The sequence below is a fragment of the Chiloscyllium plagiosum genome, chromosome 24 (genome assembly GCF_004010195.1).
Source record: "Chiloscyllium plagiosum isolate BGI_BamShark_2017 chromosome 24, ASM401019v2, whole genome shotgun sequence".
NCBI lineage: Eukaryota > Metazoa > Chordata > Chondrichthyes > Orectolobiformes > Hemiscylliidae > Chiloscyllium > Chiloscyllium plagiosum.
The window spans coordinates 18,959,319-18,983,310 of NC_057733.1; the positions used below are offsets into that span (position 1 = coordinate 18,959,319).

At 39.9% G+C, this 23,992-nt stretch overlaps 1 protein-coding gene across 1 annotated transcript in view; it reads right to left on the reverse strand.

Moving 5' to 3' along the window:
- LOC122562344 (heparan sulfate glucosamine 3-O-sulfotransferase 3A1-like) overlaps nucleotides 1-17,182 on the reverse strand; it is a 156,528-nt gene extending 139,346 nt beyond the window's left edge. Inside the window, exon 1 of the mRNA XM_043715221.1 lies at nucleotides 16,653-17,182. Coding sequence (XP_043571156.1) covers nucleotides 16,653-17,182 — 530 coding nt within the window. The remainder of the gene's footprint in view (nucleotides 1-16,652) is intronic.
- Between the last annotated feature and the right edge of the window lie 6,810 nt (nucleotides 17,183-23,992).

Genomic DNA, 23,992 nt, shown 5'->3' on the forward strand with positions numbered 1-23,992 from the left:
TTTTCCTCTGACTCTTGTTTGTAACAGCAATCAAACCAGCTCAGTTCAAGAGAAAAATTGTCTGATTCAGGTCCAAAATGTTATAAAACGTTATAGTACTCAATTGACCGTTGCAGCCAGCCAGAAAGAATGATTATATTGACTTCCCCTTGAGCTAGTTCTGATATAGTGCACAGGACACAGTCTCTCTGTAATCAACAACAGATTAGTTCTCTGTCGACTGGGAGCAAATCTCTCACACTTACAATCCCCATTCATAAGTATTGCAGCACACAGCACTGAGCTGCCCATTTTGTACATCAGGTCTGAAAAACAGTGGTACCTTGGGAACAGAATTAACACCACCAAACTTTTTCCGTCAACAGTTTTACATAGATTGTTAACTGTCAACTACACTTATGGTATAGAGGGATATTATGATACAAGCTACCACATTTAATTCCATAAAATATACTGAATGTGTTTGCTATCCAATATTGGTGCTTTTATTGCAGGTGTGGTACAGTGGCTCACTGGTGCCTCACAGTGCTAGGGACCCGGGTTCGATTCCAGCCTCGGGCGACTGTCTGTGTGGAGTTTATACACTCTCCCTGTGTCTGTGTGGGTTTCTTTCGAATGCTCCGGTTTCCTCCTACAGTCCAAAAGTGTGCAGGCTAGGTGGATTAGGCATTGGAATTGCAGGGTTAGAGGGATAGGGTAGGGGGAGGGTCTGGGTGGAATCCTCTTCAGAGGGTTTGTGTGGACCTGATGAGCTGAACGGCCTGCTTCCCCACTGTAGGGATTCTATTTCCAGCAGCCTTAACAAGCAACAAAATGTCTCAAAGTGCTTTATATTAGGAGCACAAATTAGTGAATGCCAAACTAGATGCAAAATAAATGAAACACATTAGAGGAAGAGAACTTAATGTACACCATAGTCAGAATTACGATTATTCAATAGAAGAATATACAGTTTTATCAGGTTACAAGGGTAGACCTGAATGAATATCTCAAAGATTGACTGAATGATCATTATCAGACTTTGTGGCCTAATTATTTGACAAGCATGATGATGTTTTTGATGTTCAATAGATTAATATGTATCATAGAAGGAAAACTGAACTTGCTGAACCTAAAAGATGGTAATAGCATAACTGGACAGGATAATTGACAGAGATGTCAATGTGCTTAATTATGATTTCAACTTCTATAGCTAAGACCTGGTAAAAGGGTCAGAGTCATGGAGCTAAACTACTCCTTTCTCTGGAGCTGAGGGCAAAAAGGAAATTCAATGTGAGAACTGCATAAGTTATGTGCAGGGATACAGGATGGAAACGATCACTGAAGTAGAATGGGCCAAGGTCATGAGCAGTTTTGAATTAAGCTTGTTAATATCCACAGTGCTATTGAAACTTGTGCTGATACTAATGGGGAGTTTGCACAGATGAAGACCTGAGTTGCAGCATTTTAAAGGAATGCAAGTTTGTTGGAAATCGTGACAGGGAGCCTGTCCAGGAGAGTCCTAGAGAAAACAAACTTTGCGATGATGAAGACATGGACTTGAGTGTTATGTATAAAATGTTGCTGCAATGAAAGAAACTGGTCTTAGTAATGGAGCAAGCACAGAGGCAGAGAAAGAACACCAGGTCAAAGATTCTCCATCCTTTTAGGTCGAGGTATCACTAGTGGTCGACGTTTGGACTTGCAACACAAATACTACTGCCATACATGAGAATGAGAAAATTAAAGTAGTTATTCACCATTTATAACTTGTCGAACTAAACTTTATAATCACTCACATCATTAGATGATGAAGCCTAAAAAGGGGAAGCCAAAGACCACAGGAATTAAGAGGAATTAATGGATGATTACAGCTGATGAATAAATACATGGGTGTTACTTGAAAACGGCTGAGTTTTGTTTTTCATCTCATTAAGTATGTTAAATTGCTTAACCAGTTTCTGGATTCTATTCCTTGGCCCTGATCAGGTGATAACAGGGATTATATTAGGGTAATTTATTTTCATTGTACAAGTTAAACACCCACACTGGAGCATTTAATTTAAAATAGATCTATTACAGATATTAACCATTCTTTCTAGTTTAAGCACCTCAAGCTCTTTTCTATCACCAGCACTATAGGAAGGTCTTCCCACAGTGAGTGTCCCTCAACCTCTGGATTTCACCTCAACCAGCAACAAGAAAGACTGATATTTCACTTTGTGTCAGTGGAACTTTTTCAATGTGATGTAGAGAGTTTGGCAAATAACACAAAAAAAAGTTCTGAAGAAGGGTCAATGGACGTGAAAAATTAACTCTGTTCTCTCTCTACAGATGCTGCCAGACCTGCTGAGGTTTTCCAGCAATTTCTGTTTTTGTTGCCAAAAAACTCATTGCTAGTCTCCATTTTAATCTTCTGTAAGATCATGGCATTAATATTGCATTTAAGTCTATACTCTTCAGATTTGGTGTCACTGACATGGCCAATATTTATTGCCAGTCCCTTGTTGTCCTTAAACATAGTGGCAACCCTCATTTTTAACCAATGGAATCAATACAGTGAAATGCACTTTGTGATAGAGTGCTAAAACTTTGACCCAGTGCCAAATTGGCATAAACAGCTTACATCTTTACTGACCCTGTTTTACAGATTCATATGCATGATCCTTAGTGAAAAATTGGAAGAGAATCACTCTTGACCACTCTTTGAATTCCAAGGTGAAAAGATCTTGTAGCTCTTTCCATATTTTTCACCATTTACAATCAATTTGTCAAGCAGGTATTTTGTTTCTATGCCCGTGTTAACATAGCTGACTCAATTGACATTCAAAGTGCAGGATGGCGCAGCAGCTTCACATCAGTTACAATCCTTCCTCCCAGTCCTCACATCCTCCTATAGCATCTCTTCTGAAGACGCAGCTAAGACAAGCAACTTCCTTAATGTAAATTCCAATTTGTCTGCCATAGCATTGTCTGGTGTAAAAATAATTTTCAGACTATTGTTTACAGTTGCAAATAACACATATCTATACAATGTCAGCTAACCAATCTCCTCATTCTATACACACCCCACCACCCTTAGCACCACACACCTGCTGGCTATTTTTGATGCTGACACATTTACTGGAAATACTTGCATGAGCACTAGCAACTAAAGGAATGCATTGTCATTCCAGAGACTGTTTGATCAATGGGCAATGATCCAAGGTGCTGCTCCTCCCACTTATTGTGTGACAACTGGAAACGGGTTACACGAAGATTAAATGCTTCTCCTGAATTGTCAGGTAACCTTTCATTATTTCCTTTAATCCTGCATAATAAATGTCAGGATGTCACTAATGCTCTATTATACAGGAAACAACCAGAAAGGAAGATCTGAATTTCCCTAAAGACCATCAGCACCATATGAGCATGAATTAAAACACATGTTGATTTTTACCAAGTGAACAAAGAAATCCAATTGGAGGATCTGTACAAAGTGAATAATCTGTTTCTTTACAAAACTGTACTCAGTCATTTCAGGTAGCTAGCTCTTCAGAAACAATATTAAAATGCACAGTCTATTTTCTGAAGTATGTTTGTAAAAGTTATGCAAAAGCACACTTTATGTTATTTGTTATTTTCTTTGTTATTTGTACAAAACATACAACCTTGGGTGTAACTGAATTGTATAGCTACTAATGTGTGATTTAATTTACAACTCAATTAATTCACAATATTGTTTGGAGCATTTGCAGAATTAAAGGGAGAACATTTTGTTCCAGCAACAGTGCAAGAATCTTATAAAGTCGTGCAAAATAATTATTCATTAATGAAATAACAAGTATCACTTGTGCTAAGATTGAAACTTTTAAAACTTAGATGTTTCTCATTTTCTCAGAAACCACAAGAACATCAGTACCTGTTGAACACATTGTGGGAGGTAATCTGTCAAGCCTGCACAACTGATAAAGAGAACTTATTGCAAATAGTTGAGAGGCTATCAGTGCAGTGAACGATGAGAGGAACCAATATTTTTCATCTCAGCAATGGATAAACCCCACAGGGGTAGCTTCGCACTTCTTTTCCCCCAGACCAAGACAATTTTTCCCCAATGTGTCAGCTAGCTTCCCATTCTGCACTAGTAACAACACTATTATATATAAGATTCAAATTGATCTGTTTTGACATGTTGTGACACATGTTCGAGCAGGTGGGGCTCAACCTAAGCATTCTGGCCCAGGGACAGGACCTGAAAACTCCACCATTGGGGCCTTTGAAATTATTTTTAATCAATCTACTCAGACATTTTATAACACACCTCGAGGACAGGTGGGACATTAACTTTGACCTTCAGTCCTACATGTAGGGATACTCCCACTGCACTACAAAACCCTTACAACATTCATTATATATTTTCCATTTTTCTGATTCCAGTTAGCTGAATGAATAGCCATGATGATAGCAGCATTTCATAACAACTTCAACATCTATTGGAATTACAGGTCAAGCCATAAGCAATGCCTATGAGGCAGTTGAAAGGTCATGGGGACTTAATTTAGTCAAATTTTCTTTTCCGCAAAGCTGCAGTGTCATACAGTGCACTACATTGAAACATATGTATGTTTATATTGTTGAATAGTGAGGGTTGCCATACAATGGGTTTTACAGAAGTCAACTTCATGAGACAAAAGTTTGTATGCGTGTTTCAGTGGATCAACCTAACCTGCCTACCTCTGCACTAGCCTGTCTCAAGGGTTATGTGTAAAGGCACCCCCCCAATTCAATCACATGCCTGCCACCCACCAAGGCAAAAACTTTATGTGACCAGGTCTTCAACATTAAGGTGAGTCTTCCAAGTTGAGAAATTTCCTAACCTGAGCCATCCACTTCCATAGCTAAAATCAAGTCTTCAATATCTAAGGCTGTTTGTGTTCTGGTGCTAATTTAGGTCAGATTGCAAGAGAACGATGTCCATCAGACAGCTCTCATGTTTATTCAACTAAATCTGGCAGCAGAGCCAGTCATTCATGGGACTACAGTTCTGCTGCCAGGATAAAGGAGACAGATTTAGCAGTGTAAACCAAGACAGCCAACACACAGACATTGGTTTCCTTTAGTATCCAAACAGAACAAGTACCCAGCTAAAAGTGGTCTTACCCTGTTTTCATAATTGTACTTCCAAAACCAGACAACTTTTTTAAAAAAAATCATATTTAAGGGATTTATTTGTTGTAATGCTGGCTGCACTAGTCTTTGAGCAACACCCTTCCTTCTTTTTTATTATATTTGCATCTCTTATAACTCATCAAGCAATGGCAATTGGCAAAATATTTAAGATTATCGAAAACTCAAAAAGGATGGGAAGAAAGTTAGTGAGGGTTTTTTAAGCACATTTGTCACCACAAATATTTACAGAAGCACCACTGATTGGTTGATGAGTTGCAAATTCAAATGCAAAAATCAATTTTCATGAAGAGCTGAGCAGATATTTGCATCCATTGAAATCGGAGAGCTAGACATATTTTAAAACCTGGTTGACATTTAACACTAGAACCTGGTATATCTTAGTAGTTGTAAGCTACAGCAAAGATTGACTTCTGAAGGAGAACACATGCTTCAGATTTTGGTAAAATGGAGTAAAGTGAGCATTTAGTTTTGTTGAGTTTCTGGGTTAATAATGTAACAGGACTGGATTACATCTCGCTCTTGTGTACTGCTTTAGGAGAGATAGGAACTTAATGTTATGATGATATTCAAATTATAGTGTGTTGTATTTAATACTTTGAGAAAATTGTTTTAAAATCAATCACCTTTGCTTTAACAGGCCATTGGTAAAGGTGGACATCAAATGTAAAACAGCAAAACAAAGTGTTTTGGACTAATTAAATATGGACTATTCCTTTAAAGAACATCGTCTCATATTTTATAACGAACAGCAAGGAACAACCTTTGCCATTCATTTTGTTTTCAGTTGTACAGAGACTTTGAGCGGGCTTGTCAGCAGATATATACTCTACCAGCGTCTATTTGAAATCAGCGCCCTCTAAAGGGGAAGTGTGGCACATGTAAGCAAGGAAAATTGATCAACAATCAAGTAAGAGAAACCAAATTGAACCATGTCGGCAACAAAGGGGGAAGTCAAAACCAGAAAATATTAAAAGAACATTGAAATAATTGTATAGTAAGCAGAATTAAGAATGAGAATATACGAATAGAATTAAGAGAGAAACATTAAAGTAAAAGATGAATAAACTGGTTAAAGAGCATTTCAATGTTATTTTGTAAAAGAAATTATAGTATTAACTTTTTTCTAATTACATATGGCTTCACACTTGTAAAATTAAATTTGATGGGGCAGGGAGTTCATCGAGGATGGTATATGGTTTATTACTCCATTAAAACCTCAGTCACTCCTGATTTAATAAAACTAACTTTTCTTGTCTTTAGCAAGAATAGTGGGCAAGAAGCACAACTTAACACTATCAAATTGATTTCTCTGCCAATTTAATTGATGAAGACTCCAACAGGAGAAGAAGGGCATCAGTGACAACAAGTATTAGATTGTCTCATTTCATTGTGCATGTGCGGGCTTCAAAATTCCTGCTAATTTTACGCTGTAATAAAGACGATTGCAACAGTATGTTTCAGTGGATCAGCCTAACCTGCTCTACTCTGCACTCGCCTGTCTGGAGGGCAGACCGAATTCCAGTCCATTAACTTACTGTGGAATCTAAAGTAAATCTACCTCTTTGCATATCGCCATATTGGTTATACTCCTGTACTCAAGCATCTTGCCTGTTTCAATACTCATTTATACAAATAGGTGGCTCAGTGGTTAGCACTGCTGCCTCAGCACCAGGGTCCCAGGTTCAATTCCAGCCTCGGGCAACTGTGTGTATGGAGTTTGCACATTCTCCCTGTGTCTGCGTGGGTTTCTTCCTGGTGCTCCGGTTTCCTCCCACAGTCCAAACATGTGCAGATCAGGTGGATTGGCCATGCTAAATTTCCCATAGAGTTAGGTGCATTAGTCAGAGGGAAATGGGTCTGGGTGGGTTACTCTTTGGAGGGTCGGTGTGGACTTGTTGGGCCGAAGGGCGTGTTTCCACACTGCAAGGAATCTTATCTAATCATATTGAAAGAATGCCTGCAAGTTAGAGAAACAATATTAATAAGATTAAAAGGACGAGGTAAGGCAATGAACAGCTTTCATTTCCAAGAGGATAATTCACACTGAATTTGAAGAAGGTTTGTTCTCAACTTGCAAGGACTTCACAAATGACTTTGCTCCCTTTATTTGGATTTAAATTTAAGTAACAAATAGGCACAGCAGATTTGGCTGAAGCTGAGCAGAAATCATTTTTCCTCTGAAATGAATCACCCAAAGTGAAATAAGGTTACCACAAACCACACTGCTCTTAACTTTGTCTTTCCTTCTCTAAGTATATGTATGCATTGCACAGCTGGTTGAGTTTCACATTACTTTCATAATTTATATTAATATTTTGTGCTGACAAAATACTGTGAAACTTGGGGACATAAAAGAGCTTGAATAGTCCATTCCATCAAATGACATCACAGGTTTGACATTAATGCCTTGTCAATTTACCAAATGTGTAGCAGTAGTTTAAACACATGTCTACTGATCTTAAACTTCAGGGCAGAGGATTGGGGTCACTGCAGGAAGAGAGCACCTGAGGTGAAGCAGTTATAGAATGGTATTACTACATATCACGTGCAACATAAATCCCAAAATCACTCACACACACACACACACACATACATGTGCAGACACACACAAATACATATACACACATGTACACTTCACAAATCTAGGTATGAATTTTGCACAATTTAAATGGTATGGTCAATAACAGTAATTTACATTGATTCAGAACACTTACAGTCATAAAATATAATTAGGCACTTCACTAGATCATTGAATGCAAATCAGCCTTCTTAAATCCACTAGAACCGTACCGAACCCTACCAAACCACCACACCCCCCCCACACCCCCACCCCAGACAATAAGCATGGAAATTCTGTTTCAACGGTCAAACGAGATAAAATCAAGTATAACACCAAGCCACATAAGGTGATAGTGGGTCAGGTAACTGAACTCTTAATCAAAGATAAAAATCAGACAACACCAGGTTATAGTCCAACAGGTTTATTTGGAAGCACTAGCTTTCAAAGTGCTGCTTCTTCATCAGGTGGTTGTCAAAGAGGTAATATCATAAAGAAAGAAAGCAAAGTTTAGGGAGGGAATTCCATGACATTGGACCTAAGATACTAAAGACGAAAACACCAATACTAGAGTTGTTCAAATCAAGGACGTATAAGAGGCCTGAATTAGAGGAGGAATGATAGCCCAGAGAATTGTAGTGTGACAGGAGATTACAGAAATAGGGTCAAGACCCTGTAACAATTTGAATACAAGAACAAGAACATTAAAATCAAGACATTGTTTGACTGGAAGCCAAAGCAGATCAGAAACAGTAGGGTTGAAAAGAGGAAGTTTAGTTATGTCAATAATTGAATGTAAAAGTACTCCTGACTTTATTTCCTGCCATTGCCAGAGAGAGGGATAGGGGTCAAAAAATAAAGAACACAGTTTAAAGTAGGGACTGAAAACAATGGCTTCAGTCTTTTCAATGCTGAGAGATTAAGGTACAATTTTTACTCTTTTATGGGCTGTGGAGCTTGCTGGCAAGGCCATCAGTTGATGAAAATCCTTATGAAATGAGAATGTAGGCTCATGTATATGTGTTCTTCTGATGTACTCAAAAGATTAATGCCTTTGTGGCACTACGTGCTGACATGGATTTGCATAATAACAACATGTTACATGATAAAATCTCCCATTGCTTAGGAAAAGCAAGCACAGAATCTGGCAGGCTTTTAAAAGAGGATGGTGTTTATCTCAGAACAAAGACCAAAGTCTATCTGGAGTGGTTCCTACATCACTTCCTTCTGGTTGCAAGACTTGAAAACCTATCAGCATCACAGAAAGCAACTAGAAGCATTCCATTTTGTTGTCCTAGATTTGCAACAACACGTGATAGAACAAGACACCCAACACTGAGGTTCTTGCTAAAGACTGCCTACTTTGCATCATTAGAGCTCAGCCTTTTTTGGATTGGTCATATGGAGGACTCCCACAACCTAAAAGTTGCATTCTACTCCCATATAATAAGTCAAATGTAGGTATAAAAACAGTCTAAAGCCCAAGTTCCAAACTTGTGAGCTGAATCCCAACAAATGGGAAAAAAAACAACCTCAAGTGGACCTAACTGGAACTTCATCAAGCAATTTTCACATTTAAGGAGACAGCATCAAGTGGCTTCGGGAAAAGTGAGTGCAGCACAAAGCCAAAGCCTCCATTGATCCTTTCAATTTGCCATTATATGCAGAATATACAATTGATTATACAAGCCAAGACTAGGTCTGACATTTCACGTGAGACATCAAACTAGACTCTAAACCACTCTTTGGTGAACATTCATCCACTGAAGCAGTGCAAGAATCAAGCATCATGAATATCGGGGTAAAACAGGATCTTGTTTTGTTTGCTTACAAAACAACCAATTCCTCATTCATCTATTTAAAATGAGCAAGACTCCTGCAAGGCATGGCAGGCACTAAGTCGAGTTTTTTTCAATCATTCACAGAAAGTGGGCATCACTGTCAACGTCAGAATTTATTTCTTATTGCTATTAATATTTCGGAAAGTGGTGATGAGCTGGCTTCTTAAACTGCTGCAGTCTTTGAAATTTAGGTATAACCATTGTGCTGTTAAGGAGGGAATTCCAGGACTTTTCCCAATAATAGTGATGAAACAGCAATGTAGTTGCAAGTCAGTGCAGGGAGGAGGGGAACTTGTTCCTATACATCTGCTGCCCTTGATCTTCTAGGTAGTTTGTAAGATGCTATCAGAATAGCTTTGGTAAGTTACTCCACTCCACCTTGTAAATAGTACGCACTGCTGTCACAATGGTGGAGGTTATGAATGTGAAATTGTGGTGGATAGGATGCCAAACAAGCTGCTTTATCCTTTATGGCATGAAGCTTCTTGAGCGCTATTGGAGTTGCATCCATCCAGGCAATTAGAGAGTTTTCTCTCAAACTCCTGACTTGTACATCGTAGATGTTGCATAGCAATTGAAGAGAGAGGAGATCAGTTATTCACCGTAGATTTATAAGTGTCTAACATATTCTTGTAGCCACAGTATTTAAAAGGTTGGTCCAGTTCAGTTTCTGCTCACAGGTAGCCACCAGGGGTTTTGTACTGGGGATTTAGCAATGGTAATTGAACATTAGCAGCCAATGACTATATTCATTCTTCTTAGAAATGGTCATTGCTAGACACTTGTGCAGTGTGAATGTTACTTGTCACTTAACAGTCTAAGCCTGGCTCTTGTCCAGATCTTGGATGCTTATGAATATGGCTTCTTCAGTGTCTGAGGAGAAGTGACTGGTGCTGAACGTGGTGTAATCATCAGCGAACATATTATGATAGAAACTAGGCCATTGATGAAGCAGCTGAATAGGTTATTTTGTGGCAGATAAGACTCCACCCAGAACAAAGTATTCCTCCTCATTCCAGTTTTGCTGGTGTCCCTTAACACCATACTCAATTCGATGCTGCCTTGATGAAAAAGGAGCAGACCTCACCTCCCCACTGGAGTTCAGATTATTTGTTCACAATTGGACCAGGGCTGTAATGAGGTCAGGAGCTGAGTACCCATGACAGAATGCAAACTGAGTGCTACTGAGTAGGTTTTTGCTGAGCAAATTGGCACTTGATAACACTTTCGACAAATCATTCCATTCTTGATTAGTAAAGGGAACAAGGGTTATGAGGGGTGGGGAAGGCGGGTGAATGGGGTTGAGAAATATATCATCAACAGACTCAATAGGCTGAATGGCCCAATTCTATTTCTATATCTCATGGTCTCATGGTCTTCTCACTTTGCTGATGGCCAACAGTAGACTGACCAGACAATAATTGGGTCAATTGGACTTGTCTTACTTTTTGAGTACAAGGCACACCTTCTATTTTCTACATTTCCACATGGATGCCAGTATTGTGTGTGTAGTGGAATATCTTGGAAACAGACATGTTTAATTTTGGAGGACAAATCCAGTACAATTACTGGAATGTTGTCAGGACTCAAGTCCTCTACAATATCTAATGTTTTCAACTATTTCTTGATATCATATGAAGTGATTCGAATTGGTTGGAGACCGTCATCAGTGCTGCTGGGCACCTCTAAAGGAGGCTAACATAGATCATCCACTTAGCACTTGTGGCTGAAGATGAATACAAATGCATCAGCCTTGTCCATTGCTGGTCTCTCCCATTATTCAGGATATGAATATTAATGGTGCTTCCTCCTCCTGTTATTTGATTAATTGTCCACCACCATTCACATAGACATGGGAGGACTTCATAGTTTAGGTCTGATCCTTGGATGTAGGATTCCCTGGCCCTGTCTAATTGCACGCTGCTTCTGTATGTAACTTGATGAGTGACTTTATGAGAACACATCATATTTCTTGTTGTAGTAGCTACACGTATCAGATGCCACTTCAAAGGATGTCTGTGGACTCATGACCATAACCCATGGCATTGCAAATGGCCAATATCCATTTACCAACATGATGGAGATGCCAGAATCTTCCTTGTAAGCAAGAAAAGGATGATTGGTACCTAAATCGAGATACTTTCTTACAACTCTTAGTGACTGACTCAAGAATACCATTGACAGAACTTTGACATATGCATTGTAGGCATTCTCCTTGTTTGACAGAACAGGTTGAGGTTTAAAGAGAACCCAACGAGAAGGAGCCAATTACCTGTCAGATTAAAATACGTAAAATAAAGCTGAAATGTAATTCACATTGTCCATCGGATATATGCTGCAGAAAATAGCAGAAAACCACTTTAATAGGAAATAAGAAAGAGTATAGCCCTCAATAATCCTGGTTATTGAACATATTTGTAAATTGCCCTTGGTCACAGTAAGTTGATTCAGTTGTTTTAGATATATGGAGGACACAGGTAGGAAAAAGACATCAGAGACTTAATCCACAGAGCAACCTTGAGGTCAAAACCTGTGATTATATTGTGATAGCTTAATTTTTATTGAAAACACTGACAACACAATTTATGGGATGTAAAATTTGAAGAAAAATTATGATATCTGGAAGTTAAGTCAATACGCTGGAAGTATGTACCCAATTCATTTTTTTCCTAGAAGCAACAGTGGAATTTCCATGGTGTTGTACATGGGATATAATTATTATGTACAATCTTCTGCTGAATCAAGATTAGTGGGCAAGGGGATAACTGAAACAGAATTGAAGTTCTTATTCAATCTCATTTTAACATCATACATGTTATCCTTATGTAGACTGAATTATCTTTACATTATTTATAGCTAAATTTACAGTGATTTACAAAGTAGCAAAGTAGTTGGAGCGTCCAGCATATACTGAAGAGCAAGAGGTCATAAAGTTGAAGTGTTAACAACAAGATGCAATTACAATATTACAAAGATATATAATGTATATCATTGTAAATGTGCATAGAAATTTACAATTGAAAATGTTGATATAGAGTATAACACCAGAAAGTGATATTTTATAGTCTCCACTCACAAAAGAATTTAATATATCATACAGATTTTTTTTTAAGAAATGAAATATTGCCTCTCCACAGTATTAAAGAAACTCACAGCAGAGGGCGAGCTATTTGGTCAATTGTGCCTTTGAACTTATTCCTAAACCGACAATGTTTGGTTGAGATCTTCATTTTCTCTGTTCAAGTTGCAAACTTCAAAGATCACAGTGACTGATACAGGTCTGTGAGAGACCAATTACCTGGCTCTGAAATAGGTGGCGATATTTAAAATTGCACAGCTGTCTCTAGAAATGAGATCAAATATTGAATGATCATGTAGCTTACTGCAACTTTTTAACATTCTTTCAGAACTTAATTGACTTTGATAATTGAAGAATATTTTCTGAAGAATAATATGAATTCAAAATTAATGAGTTAAATGAAAAAAGTTAAAACCTAAGAATAATGGTAACAATGGTTTATTTGAAGCAAGGAGGGAGAAACATTAAAGATGCTAATTTTCTGGTTCTTCTGTCGAGCCCTTGTGATGGAGTCAGAGTTCCTGCACTTCCAACCTGTAATCCTAGCTAGCAATATCATTAACGCCTATTAAATTGAAGATTAAATGAAAAAGTACCATTTCTTTCACTCTCCTGATGCATAATGTTCACTACTATAATAATCATTTATATTATGCTTGAGGCAGATGGATTTTATGAGATACTTCTGCATGCTCTGATTGAAACCTGGACCAGAGTCCAAATTTCAGTTTTGAAAGGAAAATGAAGGCGAAGCCATGAAAACAATAAGCGGTCCATGTATATTTCAAACCTTGTAAACTATTTATTCTCTTGTGTTTTTCTCTTAATCTAATAATGACACTCAACTGAATTCAGGTCTTACAAAGTGCAGCAGCGTGATTTTTAATCTGCGATTGATAACCTAATTCCCAACACAATAGAAAAACCAGTGGAGAATGTTATTTCTTGGAAATGAATGTATGAGATGTACGGCAGCTATATTTTGAAGTACACAAGACAGGAGCAGTATGACAAGTTTTCCTGCTGTTTTTTCCCGGGGTATAATTTCAGGGGCCTGACCCTGGGCTGGTTCTGAGTCAAAGGGTAATGGTATTTTCAAATATAAAGGTCTCATTGGGAATTAGGCTACCTCAATACTAGTGGGCTTTACTACTACCATTAGCAGCATCTACTTGTAGAGCACAATCGTCAAAAGCAATGGTAAGCCATGTTGGGGTCTGCTGCTTTCTTGCAGAAAAGGTGCCAAAATATTGACGGGCTAGCAGTCTCTCTGTGCATGAAGGTGACTAAATGCCCAAATGAAAGATACTATACGAATTTCAGTACTGAAAAGTCTCAGAGTTGTTAAAGTGTGCCACCAATAAATTTATTTACATTTTCCATGCATTGATTCAGACAGCTATGTTCTAAACGGTTCAAGTTCCAAATTGATTTCCCGACTGAAAAGTTGTCCTCTGGCCTTTCCAAGTCTATTAACACATTCCTTGAGGAACTTAACAAACTGTTGAAAAGGTACCCAATTCTCTCTCTCACCCTCACTTCAAAAATTCAAGCATATCTCAGAGGCTAAAATCATCTTGGAGTGCTTTTACTCAAACATACATATTATGTGCCAAGAGATGATTGAAAATCCCAGTTCAAATCTCAGAATGAGATTAACTCTGATTTAACTTTGAGTAGTTCTAAACATAGAGCCGCGTAAAAACATAAGGAGTGTATTTTTAACTTATCATTCATTTCCATAAGCATATATTTCTGTGGGAGGCTTCTAGTTTTAAAATGACAAATGACTTCATACTAAAAAATAAATTATGACAAGTATCAAAAACTTTCATAATTGACCCATATGTTTCTGGGCAAAAATGAACATTTGAAGCATTATTTAATAATGGCAATATCAAAACACAGTAGGCTTTAAAATGTTCAAGTGTAATAATCAATTCTATTAAGTAGCTCAAAAGCTACAATAAGTCATCCACATCCATATATCGGGCACTAACAAATTAAGAATGTTACACTAACAGATTCATATGGATTGGAAAATTAAACTTATTGTAAAAATCCACTTGAATATCTCTTCTGGTATAAGTGTACAAATTCCAAGCAATCTTGAGCTTTGATTTACTAAACTGCAGTTAATTTTCACTAAGGTCATATGGAGACAATTCCCGTATTACGATCAGAGTCATTTACAGAGTGAGTTTCCACAAGGAAAGTCATTTTGTTCAGTTAACTTTTTGTCAATATTTTTGATCAGGTAGTGCTGATGTTGTCTTCAATAAAGAGTCTTAGCGGAGTTGGGGCTGAGTAGTGGCACTTTGTTGGCACTTCAGTAAATGCTGTTATTGACTCGGTAGCGTCAGTGTTAGCAAGTAACCCCCTCTTGCTCCAATCTTTCGATAAAAATTAGTAAACCTCCACCAAACTCACCCTCACTGACTGCACTATTCTTATTCATTTGTATCAGTTGAAAATCTTACAATGCTCCTGTTCTACTTTAAAAAATAAAGGCAGCAAATCGCTGGAACTTTTCGATAACTTTTGCTTTGAGGGTATTTTAAGAAGTAAACGTGCATGAAGTTGTTCATGAAGATGGCAAGCGAATAAGCACAGCTGAACAGGTTGCTTAAAAAATCCATAAAGCACAAATAATCCAATTAATGTATTACTCTTACATGCCGGGTTTGCAGGCAATTTCTGAAAACTAACCCAACCGCCTATTTTGTTTTGTTTACAAATCGGAAATCACAGATAACTCCTGAATCGGAAATAAACCGAGAGAAAGAGATCTACTCCAAGATTAAAAATCACACAACACCAGGTTATAGTCCAACAGGTTTAATTGGAAGCACACTAGCTTTCGGAGCGACACTCCTTCATCAGGTGATAGTGAAAGGCTTAACAGACAATCAATTTTTCAATGTATAATTTCAGTTACATCACACTGTAAATTTTTGCTACAAATTCTGTGTTACGATCGAGCCCTCCACTATCACCTGATGAAGGAGCGACGCTCCGAAAGCTGGTGTGCTTCCAATTAAACCTGTTGGACTATAACCTGGTGTTGTGTGATTTTTAACTTTGTACACCCCAGTCCAACACCGGCATCTTCAAATCATTCCTCCAAGATTAGCTGTGTTCACGGTATGAGTGTCAATGGAGCCACTCCATAATCAACATTTCAACCGATCATGTGAAAGGAAATGGAAAGAATCTGTAAGAATCGCTGATGGCATTGTAGGTGCAGTCTGTACGTGAGCAGTTCAGTGAAAAGTTTCAACAAGATCTCAGGCTGACACGCGCCACTCTGTGTGAACATTCTATACTCTGTGAATTCGCTGTGGCCTTGAAAGGAAACTACTGTGTTATACATACTGCTGAAAAGACAATGCAAGTATTTGAGATAGCACAGCGCTGTGAGGCGTGGGAATTTATTCATCACCCCACCCTCCCCAAACCCCGTCTCTACCAACTAGTTAGCTGAGGTAAATTTCTTGAATCAGTGGGAATGTCTGCAAATAAGTGCTGTAACTGCGGCCTGACTCTTTACCAACACCCAAGTCTTAATGGCCCAGCAACCACAAAGCAAATGATTACACGCTTTCTTGAAGTTGACAAAACACACGCCACTGGACTGACATTACTGCAGGAGAATTATTTAAATAGTAAAGGCATGTTTTGCTTCACAAAGGTGAAAAGACGAGAATATGAGGGAAAAAAGATGAGCAACCACATTAAAATTAGATTAGCGAATAGTTTCGCACAAGTTTAAATAAACGTTATGCACTGACAGACATTGGAGTTGTATTATGTATCGATATCTATCAAGATAAATTATGTATAGATGTCTGGTCTCCGTCTGTAACGCATTACATTTTAAGTTCATTTAAAAAAAACACTCTTTATCCTGGGGGACAATTGCTCAAGATTGTTTAGGAACTTCGAATCAACAAGTGACTGCTAATAATAAACTGTGTACGTAGCGTTGTATGTGTCAATTTGGAGTGAAGGGCCAAAGATCCTTTACCTGTACCAGCGCAGTCCCTCATCGTAGTGTCTGTCGAAAAAGTGCGGCTCTGCCCCCACCGCCCGGACGTCGGGATGGACCCGGACGAATTCCAGTAGCGCCCGGGTGCCTCCCTTCTTCACGCCGATGATGATCGCCTGCGGCAGCTTCCTCACGCCGTCGCCGCTGAAGCTCAGAGTGCTGGGCAGCGGGTTCCCCACCACCGAGCCGCCGTCCCCGGTCTGCCGGTTGAGGTTGAAGGACTGGAACTGCAGCCTCAGGTCTCGGAAATATTTCTCGGGCAGGTCGCCTTTCCAGTAGCCCCGCACCTGAAGCTTATGCAGCAGCGTCTTCCGGTGGAGGGACTGCCACTCGTCAAAGTCCGCGGCCAGGTAGCCTTCCGAGCCACGGACCGGTCTGGGCATGGTGTGGCACACATCCGACAGATAATACAAGAAGTACAGGGACATCAGCAGCACGCAGAACATGACCACGATCTTGCGGTAGACTTTCGTGGGTAGAGCGTCCGAAAAGACTGTGCTAAGTGCCATAGCGTGTAGCAGTCCCCGGCACAAGAGAATGCCATGCTAGGCTGTAGCCATGTATCAGCTGAAAAGAAATATTTTATTGGTGTGTATATATGTGTGATCCTTACATATGTTTGTTTAACATCTAAAACCTGATCTCTGAATTCAATTGGATGCCACTCGTTTCCCTGGATGTTTTTTGTTTGTTGTTTATGCCCTCTTAGTTTTACGGCTCCAGCCTTCAGCCTCATTTACTTGCTGGTGCATTTTGTATTTTCGCTCAGCAGCTTGTGTGTGTTGTCACGGCGCATTACTTGCTACTTTGATACATTCCCACTTTCCGCCCCAGTTACACGGAGACAAATGTAGCAAAGGTTTCCCCTGAGTTCACGCAGGGGGCGGGGATACCACCATTGACAGCACAACTGACCAATCGCAGTCTCGGCTACCGCCAGGAGCAGCCGCCAATGAAGCGGACTCTGGCCGCGCTCCCGGCCACTCAGAACGGGAGGTGGGCGGGGTCTGGGCTGCGAGCGGAGCTCGGGGAGAGGGAAGTCCCGGGCTCGGCTGCTGCTTCCTATTCCACAACCTCCGCCAGCACACACACCTCCCCCCCCCGCCCCCCCGCCCACCATCAACTGAGCGGGAGCATGAAATGCAAGAGGCTGCATTTGTAAAAAGGGATGGGGTGTGCGTGTGGGGAGTAGAGGCGCGGGGAGGAGGAGGAGGAGGACAAACTGGTGAAATGTTGGTGAATATACACAGAAGGCGCTGTTCCACTGATCAAGTGAAGGTGGAGAAGCCACATCCCACCCCAGACAATTTGCACAAACGTATTTTGCATGTTTTTTTGCGGGGGCGGGGGAGGGTAGTGTCAATAAACCACAGACACACTCCGCTGAAATCGCATTATTTTAGTTTGTGTCACATTCTGCGCGGGTGAATGTTCACGAAGCGGATTTAGAGCAGGGTTCAGTGGCTAACTCTTCCCCCCCCCCCCACCCCCCCCTTTTCTCAGGGTGTTCCCCGGCGGCGGAGTTCTCCCGCTGGCCCGGTGTCTTAGTGTCAGGTGGTTTGAGCTCCAGAGGCCGAGGTTTGCTGGGCACTGGACCCCCACCTTTGACACTTGAAGCTGAGAACGAGTTTCCTTTTCATCACAGGCTGTCACAGTAATGTCAACAGCGGCAGATCGGGGGATAATCCATTAACTGCTTTCTTTTGTTTTAAGAAACACTTTCATACAAATTAACCGATCGCCAAATAATACTTGGAAGCCAATTGCCTGTCTCCGCGGGATGCATTGAGTGGTTGAGCGATAGACACCGCATTGTCTGATAAAGCCCAGAGAAAGGATGTTTAAAATGATTCCTGTGCAGCAATGCAACCAACTTTTATTATGACGGAACAGTAATTCCTGTTAGTTCATCACTTTGCATGTTGCACAGTTCAAAGGGAGATATCCACTATAAAATAGCGAAATTATTGGCTAAAATGTTGAACTATATTTAATTGCGACGTTGAATTTGATCTCCCAACAAAGTTTGAAAAGCATGATTATGCATTATGTCTTATACAGTTGACCCAACTGCAGATTGGAACACTGCCGTTAAACATTTGTTTTTTGAAAGGAGAGTATTTTTGGTAGGACTTGTTGAAGTGATGTCCGACCGTCAGAGAGGTTACTCCAGCCTAGAAAGTCCACACAAGTGAGTTTTTTGTCGCCGCCTGTTTAGGACAGTTCTCTCTGTCTCTCCCCAAAAGCTTCAGGGCACATTTTCGACAGCGCGTCGCTGCACTCATTAAACTCGAGTTCCAGGGAACATATCATTAAATCAAACACTAGAATAAAATTACTCCTTTTGCGGTGAATGTAAAGACGTGTGTGTCTTTATTTGACTGAAATGATTGGTGATGAATTTTCTTTTTAATGTAAAATTATCCTCAGTAGAATGAACGGTTCCTTTTCTCACTGAAAACTGAGCGCTGAGTGGCAATCTACTGTATACAAGAATGTGTGCGTGATCTTTGGGTATGAAGAACTTTCTAAAAATATATATATAACATAGTATGAAGTACTACCTAACCCCACAAAGCCGGTGCACTTAAAGAGTTTTGTTTTAAACCGTTAACCGCTTGGACAATTGGAAGTTGAATCAGTTCAGATCGTCTCCCTCCAATTGTATATCTGCTACCTCTCCAAACTTTATGTTAGCGACATTGGTTGTGGCATCTGCAGTTTGTGGGGCATTGACGTAGACTGGAGAGAAATTATTTCACCTGAAATTCAATATAAAAGCATCAGGCTGCAGTAGGTAAATCACAGGCACGGCAAAATGCCTTCTTAATGCTTTCATTTCCTAGGGCCAACGGGAGCTAAGAATTCCGGACCAGATAGTCTTCCTTCAACCCGATCGTTTCTGGTTCATTTAGCTTTTGTCCAGTTTTGTTTCATTCTGTCACTTGTTGCGTGTTAACATCTCGCTCTCCCACAAAGCGCCATTAATTTAGCCCAGATTTTGTACAAACTTCATCTTATAGCCCACCAAGGGAGATCACTTTTATTAGAACTTGCCTTGTTTCTCTCTCTCTCTCCCCCTCCCCCGGAACCAGCACGTCCTTTCGTCCGGAGTTTGATTATTTCTTCACAAGGGCACAACCGAATGTTTCACATCTGTTGCCTGATTTTTGTTATTGTGGTTGTTGGTGTGTACTTTTTTTTTCCTGGAGGTTAGAATTTGCATGAAAATAACGAAGTCAGTGCTTCAATTTGTCCGCACATTAGCGCCTGAGAATAGGAAAACGACTCAAAAATCAGCGACCTCGGATCTACCATATGTTGCAGGACTCACAACAATAGGACGAGCCCCTGGTTAACAAATCACCTCTGTCAGGGTGAATTGTGGGAATTCATTGGCCAGCAATGTTTCAAGATAGTTTTTTATAAAAAGGCTGATTACTAAATTTATGAAGTACTAAACACTTAAACTTTGTTTTTTTATATATTGGCCCCTTTATTTATACAGCATTAGGTGTATGTATCCCAGTAACTGCTGTCTGAACCTAGCCAGTGCTCTAATATTTTGTGCACTAATGAACGTTTTCTGCTTCGGTTTGTAACCAAGCGTCCTTTCCAAATATTTCAGGAATAGCACGTAAATGGATTTGAATTCCTAGACATAATCGTCCCGTTTCCCCCATAAAACTTCAGCGGAGGAAACTGTAACTCGGCAAGTGTTTTTATTAACACACTGGCGTTTCACCAAGTTTCTGAAACTGAAGTGTTGGGGCTGATTTAACTTTGTAAACTCCTGCTTTGAAAGCTAAACAGGGTCTTACAATTTAAATTAATGATCCGGATTGGGGTTTTTTTAGGGGGAAGGGGGAGGAGAACACACAAGGTTTGGAAATTTGCGAAATAGCTGTGCGTTGCTGAGCAAGTAACACTCTGTCGCTGAAGTCGGTGACGAATTTATTTGACTAATGCTTTGGCGAGCACAAGAGCATCACCCCGAGAACGAAGAAGGCGTGAAAGTATTTTTTGAACGATTCAAGTTTCGTTGGGAGAAGCTGCGCACAGTTAGTTTGTTGCGAAGATGTGTAATCTAAAATGTGGAATTCATTCTGCTGTTTCCTAGTAACGACGTTTGTACATCCAGTCACCTAAACTCTGCACAGAGATTCTGGATAAATCGTTAAACATGAAACCCCAGCGTGGCAATTGTACGTGAGCTAGCAATTCGATTTATCCTAAAGCTAGGTGAATTTCCCCATGATGTATTTTAAATGTTGTAGTGACTGGTTACAATTTATCAAGTGACTGCATTTTACCACAGAAAGTTAATTTGGCGTCCAATTGCATGTATAACTTGCCGTTTGTTATCAATCATGTTTCAAAACACAGTGCTCGAGTTCCTGTTTCTCAGCAACACTTTCATAATTAGACAAGAAAGTTCCCTCTGTAAAATCTGAAACGGAGAGTCGCTTAATGAATGTTTAGATACGTAAATATTCGTCTTATTAAGATGTTTCACTTGTTAAGTCAAAAAGTACCCCCCACCACCCCCATTGATGGTACTTTGGAATTTGCAGCTCACTCGGAGACACATACCAGCCTCTGAGAGGCAGTAAGAGCGTGCAGAAGGCAAGTGGAGCCAAAGCTGACAACACCCAACTCCTGCACATCCGAGCGCCTATGTGAATGAACCAGCAACCCCCCACCTCCCTCACCTCACTGAGAGGGAAATATCCTGTCCTTGTGATAAATCACTCGGGCAGTGGAATGAGTGGAGATTTGTTAACTTTTCACAATGCCGCAAGCCTAACGAAAGCAGCGTTTCGCTTCACGTTGTGCGAATATTGAGTGAGGGATGCTCGGTCGAGCCGGCCCACTCCCCAGACGGAATGTGCGGACAGCGGTTCACCCGCTCGCTGTGGTTGCGGCCATTTCCAACAATGTTAATTTCAAGACAAACTTGTCACCTTACAAATTGGAAGATTAATGCTGGAGGAATGATCACTTCCACCAGTGTATGCAAGCAAAAGAAACACAACGATTGATGGCCAGCTATCAATTGTGGAAGGTTTGCACTATAGGAAAGGACAAACTTGCTGCGTGGTGTTGTAACACCTTAAGGGTGTATTTAGATTTATTAGTAAATGAGCGACTTGTAAGCAGGAAATTTGGCCGACTGGGCGAGGATAAAGCATTGCTCGCAGGATATAAATAGCGTTAACATTTACAACGCTGAGTTCCAGCTGAATGGGAGAAGGATATTCCTGGTTCCGGGGCTTCAATCTACTATAACCGAGAATACAATGCTGACACTTGAGTTGATTTTAATGTATTTAAATCACCGTCTTATTAAAAGGTACTCCAAGCTTTCAAACATGTTAATGTTTGAAAGGCAAGTTTAGAAATTGACACGATCGACCTCACTCTCAAGAGGTAGACGATTAGCAGCACGCTGTTTCTTTTCCTGTAGAAAGTTGTTTCAAGTTAATATAACAATACCCATCTAGCTGAATTCAGTGAAAGTTGCACTTTGTTGATAGAGCTATCTGGTTTCTACGACGGGTGCAGTGTCACTTACTCGGTAATAATCTTTAATGTATATATTCAGCGAGATGAAAACAGAATTTGATTGATTCACCGATATCTGATTTAAGTGTAAGAAATCTGATGATGTGTGATGTGAAAATTTGGTGTTGTAACTGCCTAACCTGTCAGAGGCCAATGTTTTATGCAGAAGGTGAGATTGTAGCTTCTCGCCTTGGACCCGCTATTCCTCACTGCTTTCCCATCTTTAACCCGGAGTGAAATGAGTCAAATAAAATTTCTGGAATTATAAACATCTACATCACGAATCTCGTCTGGTCACTTGGAAAATAAGTAATGAAGATCATTCGTTAATGTCACTGAGGGGGTGATACATGGGCAGGGTGCTCCCCCATTCCCGGCTGAACCAGTGCACTGATTATATCTTCACTTCCTTGGCCACTAGTCAGGCGTGAAGGATGTGCGCGAAAATTAACATATCCAAATGACTTTATACTTGTCAAAACAGAGACGAAAATACACAAGCAAACAAAACAAAACTTGCTTTCGTCGTTGGATATTTGACGTAAGTCATGGACCTTTTTTTTTAACTTTATCGTCAGGCACGGCTAAAGACAGATTCAACATTGTCACTGGTTATGATTAGCTTATTAGGGACATACAGAGTTTAAAAAACCATTGGGTCAGAATTTGGCTCCTTCAAGTAAACTATTTATGAAAAATTATTTACAGGTATAAAGTTTTCGCATTTTTCTTTAACTTTTCCCTTCTTTCTCCAACCGTGTCTTTATTTTTATTTTTTGTCTAACTTGCCTCCGATTCATGCGATTTCTTTCACCATTGTTACTCTTTCTATCGCTATCTTTAATATTCGTTGCTTAGACTGAAAAAAAAATCCAAGGACAGTCAATTGGGTTAACAGGAAACTTTAAAATGCCACTTGTGGCTGTTTAAACTATATTATTGATTTACTTCTTCAAAAAGGTATCTTCTGTGTCTTAAAACATGGAAAAAGTTTTCAAAAAAGATAAGCATATTAGTTACAGAAAGCACCCAAATACATTGTCTTATATTTGTTTTGACATTTCTGGGCCTGCAGAATATATTAATAATCATCTCAGAGCCTCAACCTGCCTCCAATGATATTCAACTAGGCCTGTGGTGAGCCCAAACAACAAAACCTGTGGGATCTGTTTGCAGCTCCAGAAGTTCCTGAATTGTCAAGGAGATTGAAATCATGAATGAGAGCTGGTCCACTGTCATAGAATCATAGAGATGTAGAGCATGGAAACAGACCCTTTGGTCCAAATTGTCTATGCTGACCAGATATCCTAAATTAATCTAGTCCCATTTGCCAGTATTTGGCCCATATCCCCCAAACCCTTCCCATTCGTATACTCATCCAGAAGCCTTTTCAATGTTGCAATTTTACCAGCATCCACTATGTCCTCATTCCATACAAACACCATCCCTTGCATCAAAGAGTTGCCACTTAGGTCCCTTTCATTTCTTAAGATTTCATCCCACCAGCTGGCTCTCCAAGTGATACCCATGCCTCTTTTATTCATTTGTGGCCTAAGTCCCTCATTTACCCTGGGCATTTGATAAGTGTACTATCAGCTGTTACCACTGCTCCTTGGTGGTACTAAAAGCAATGATAAGTTGACAGCCTCTGATTGGTGGGCAGCTCTTATAGAAATTCCACAGGAACTATTCCCTTGCTAACTCCCCAGTTGCAACATAATTAGTTATAACTCACTAATTTCTTGCTGATAATT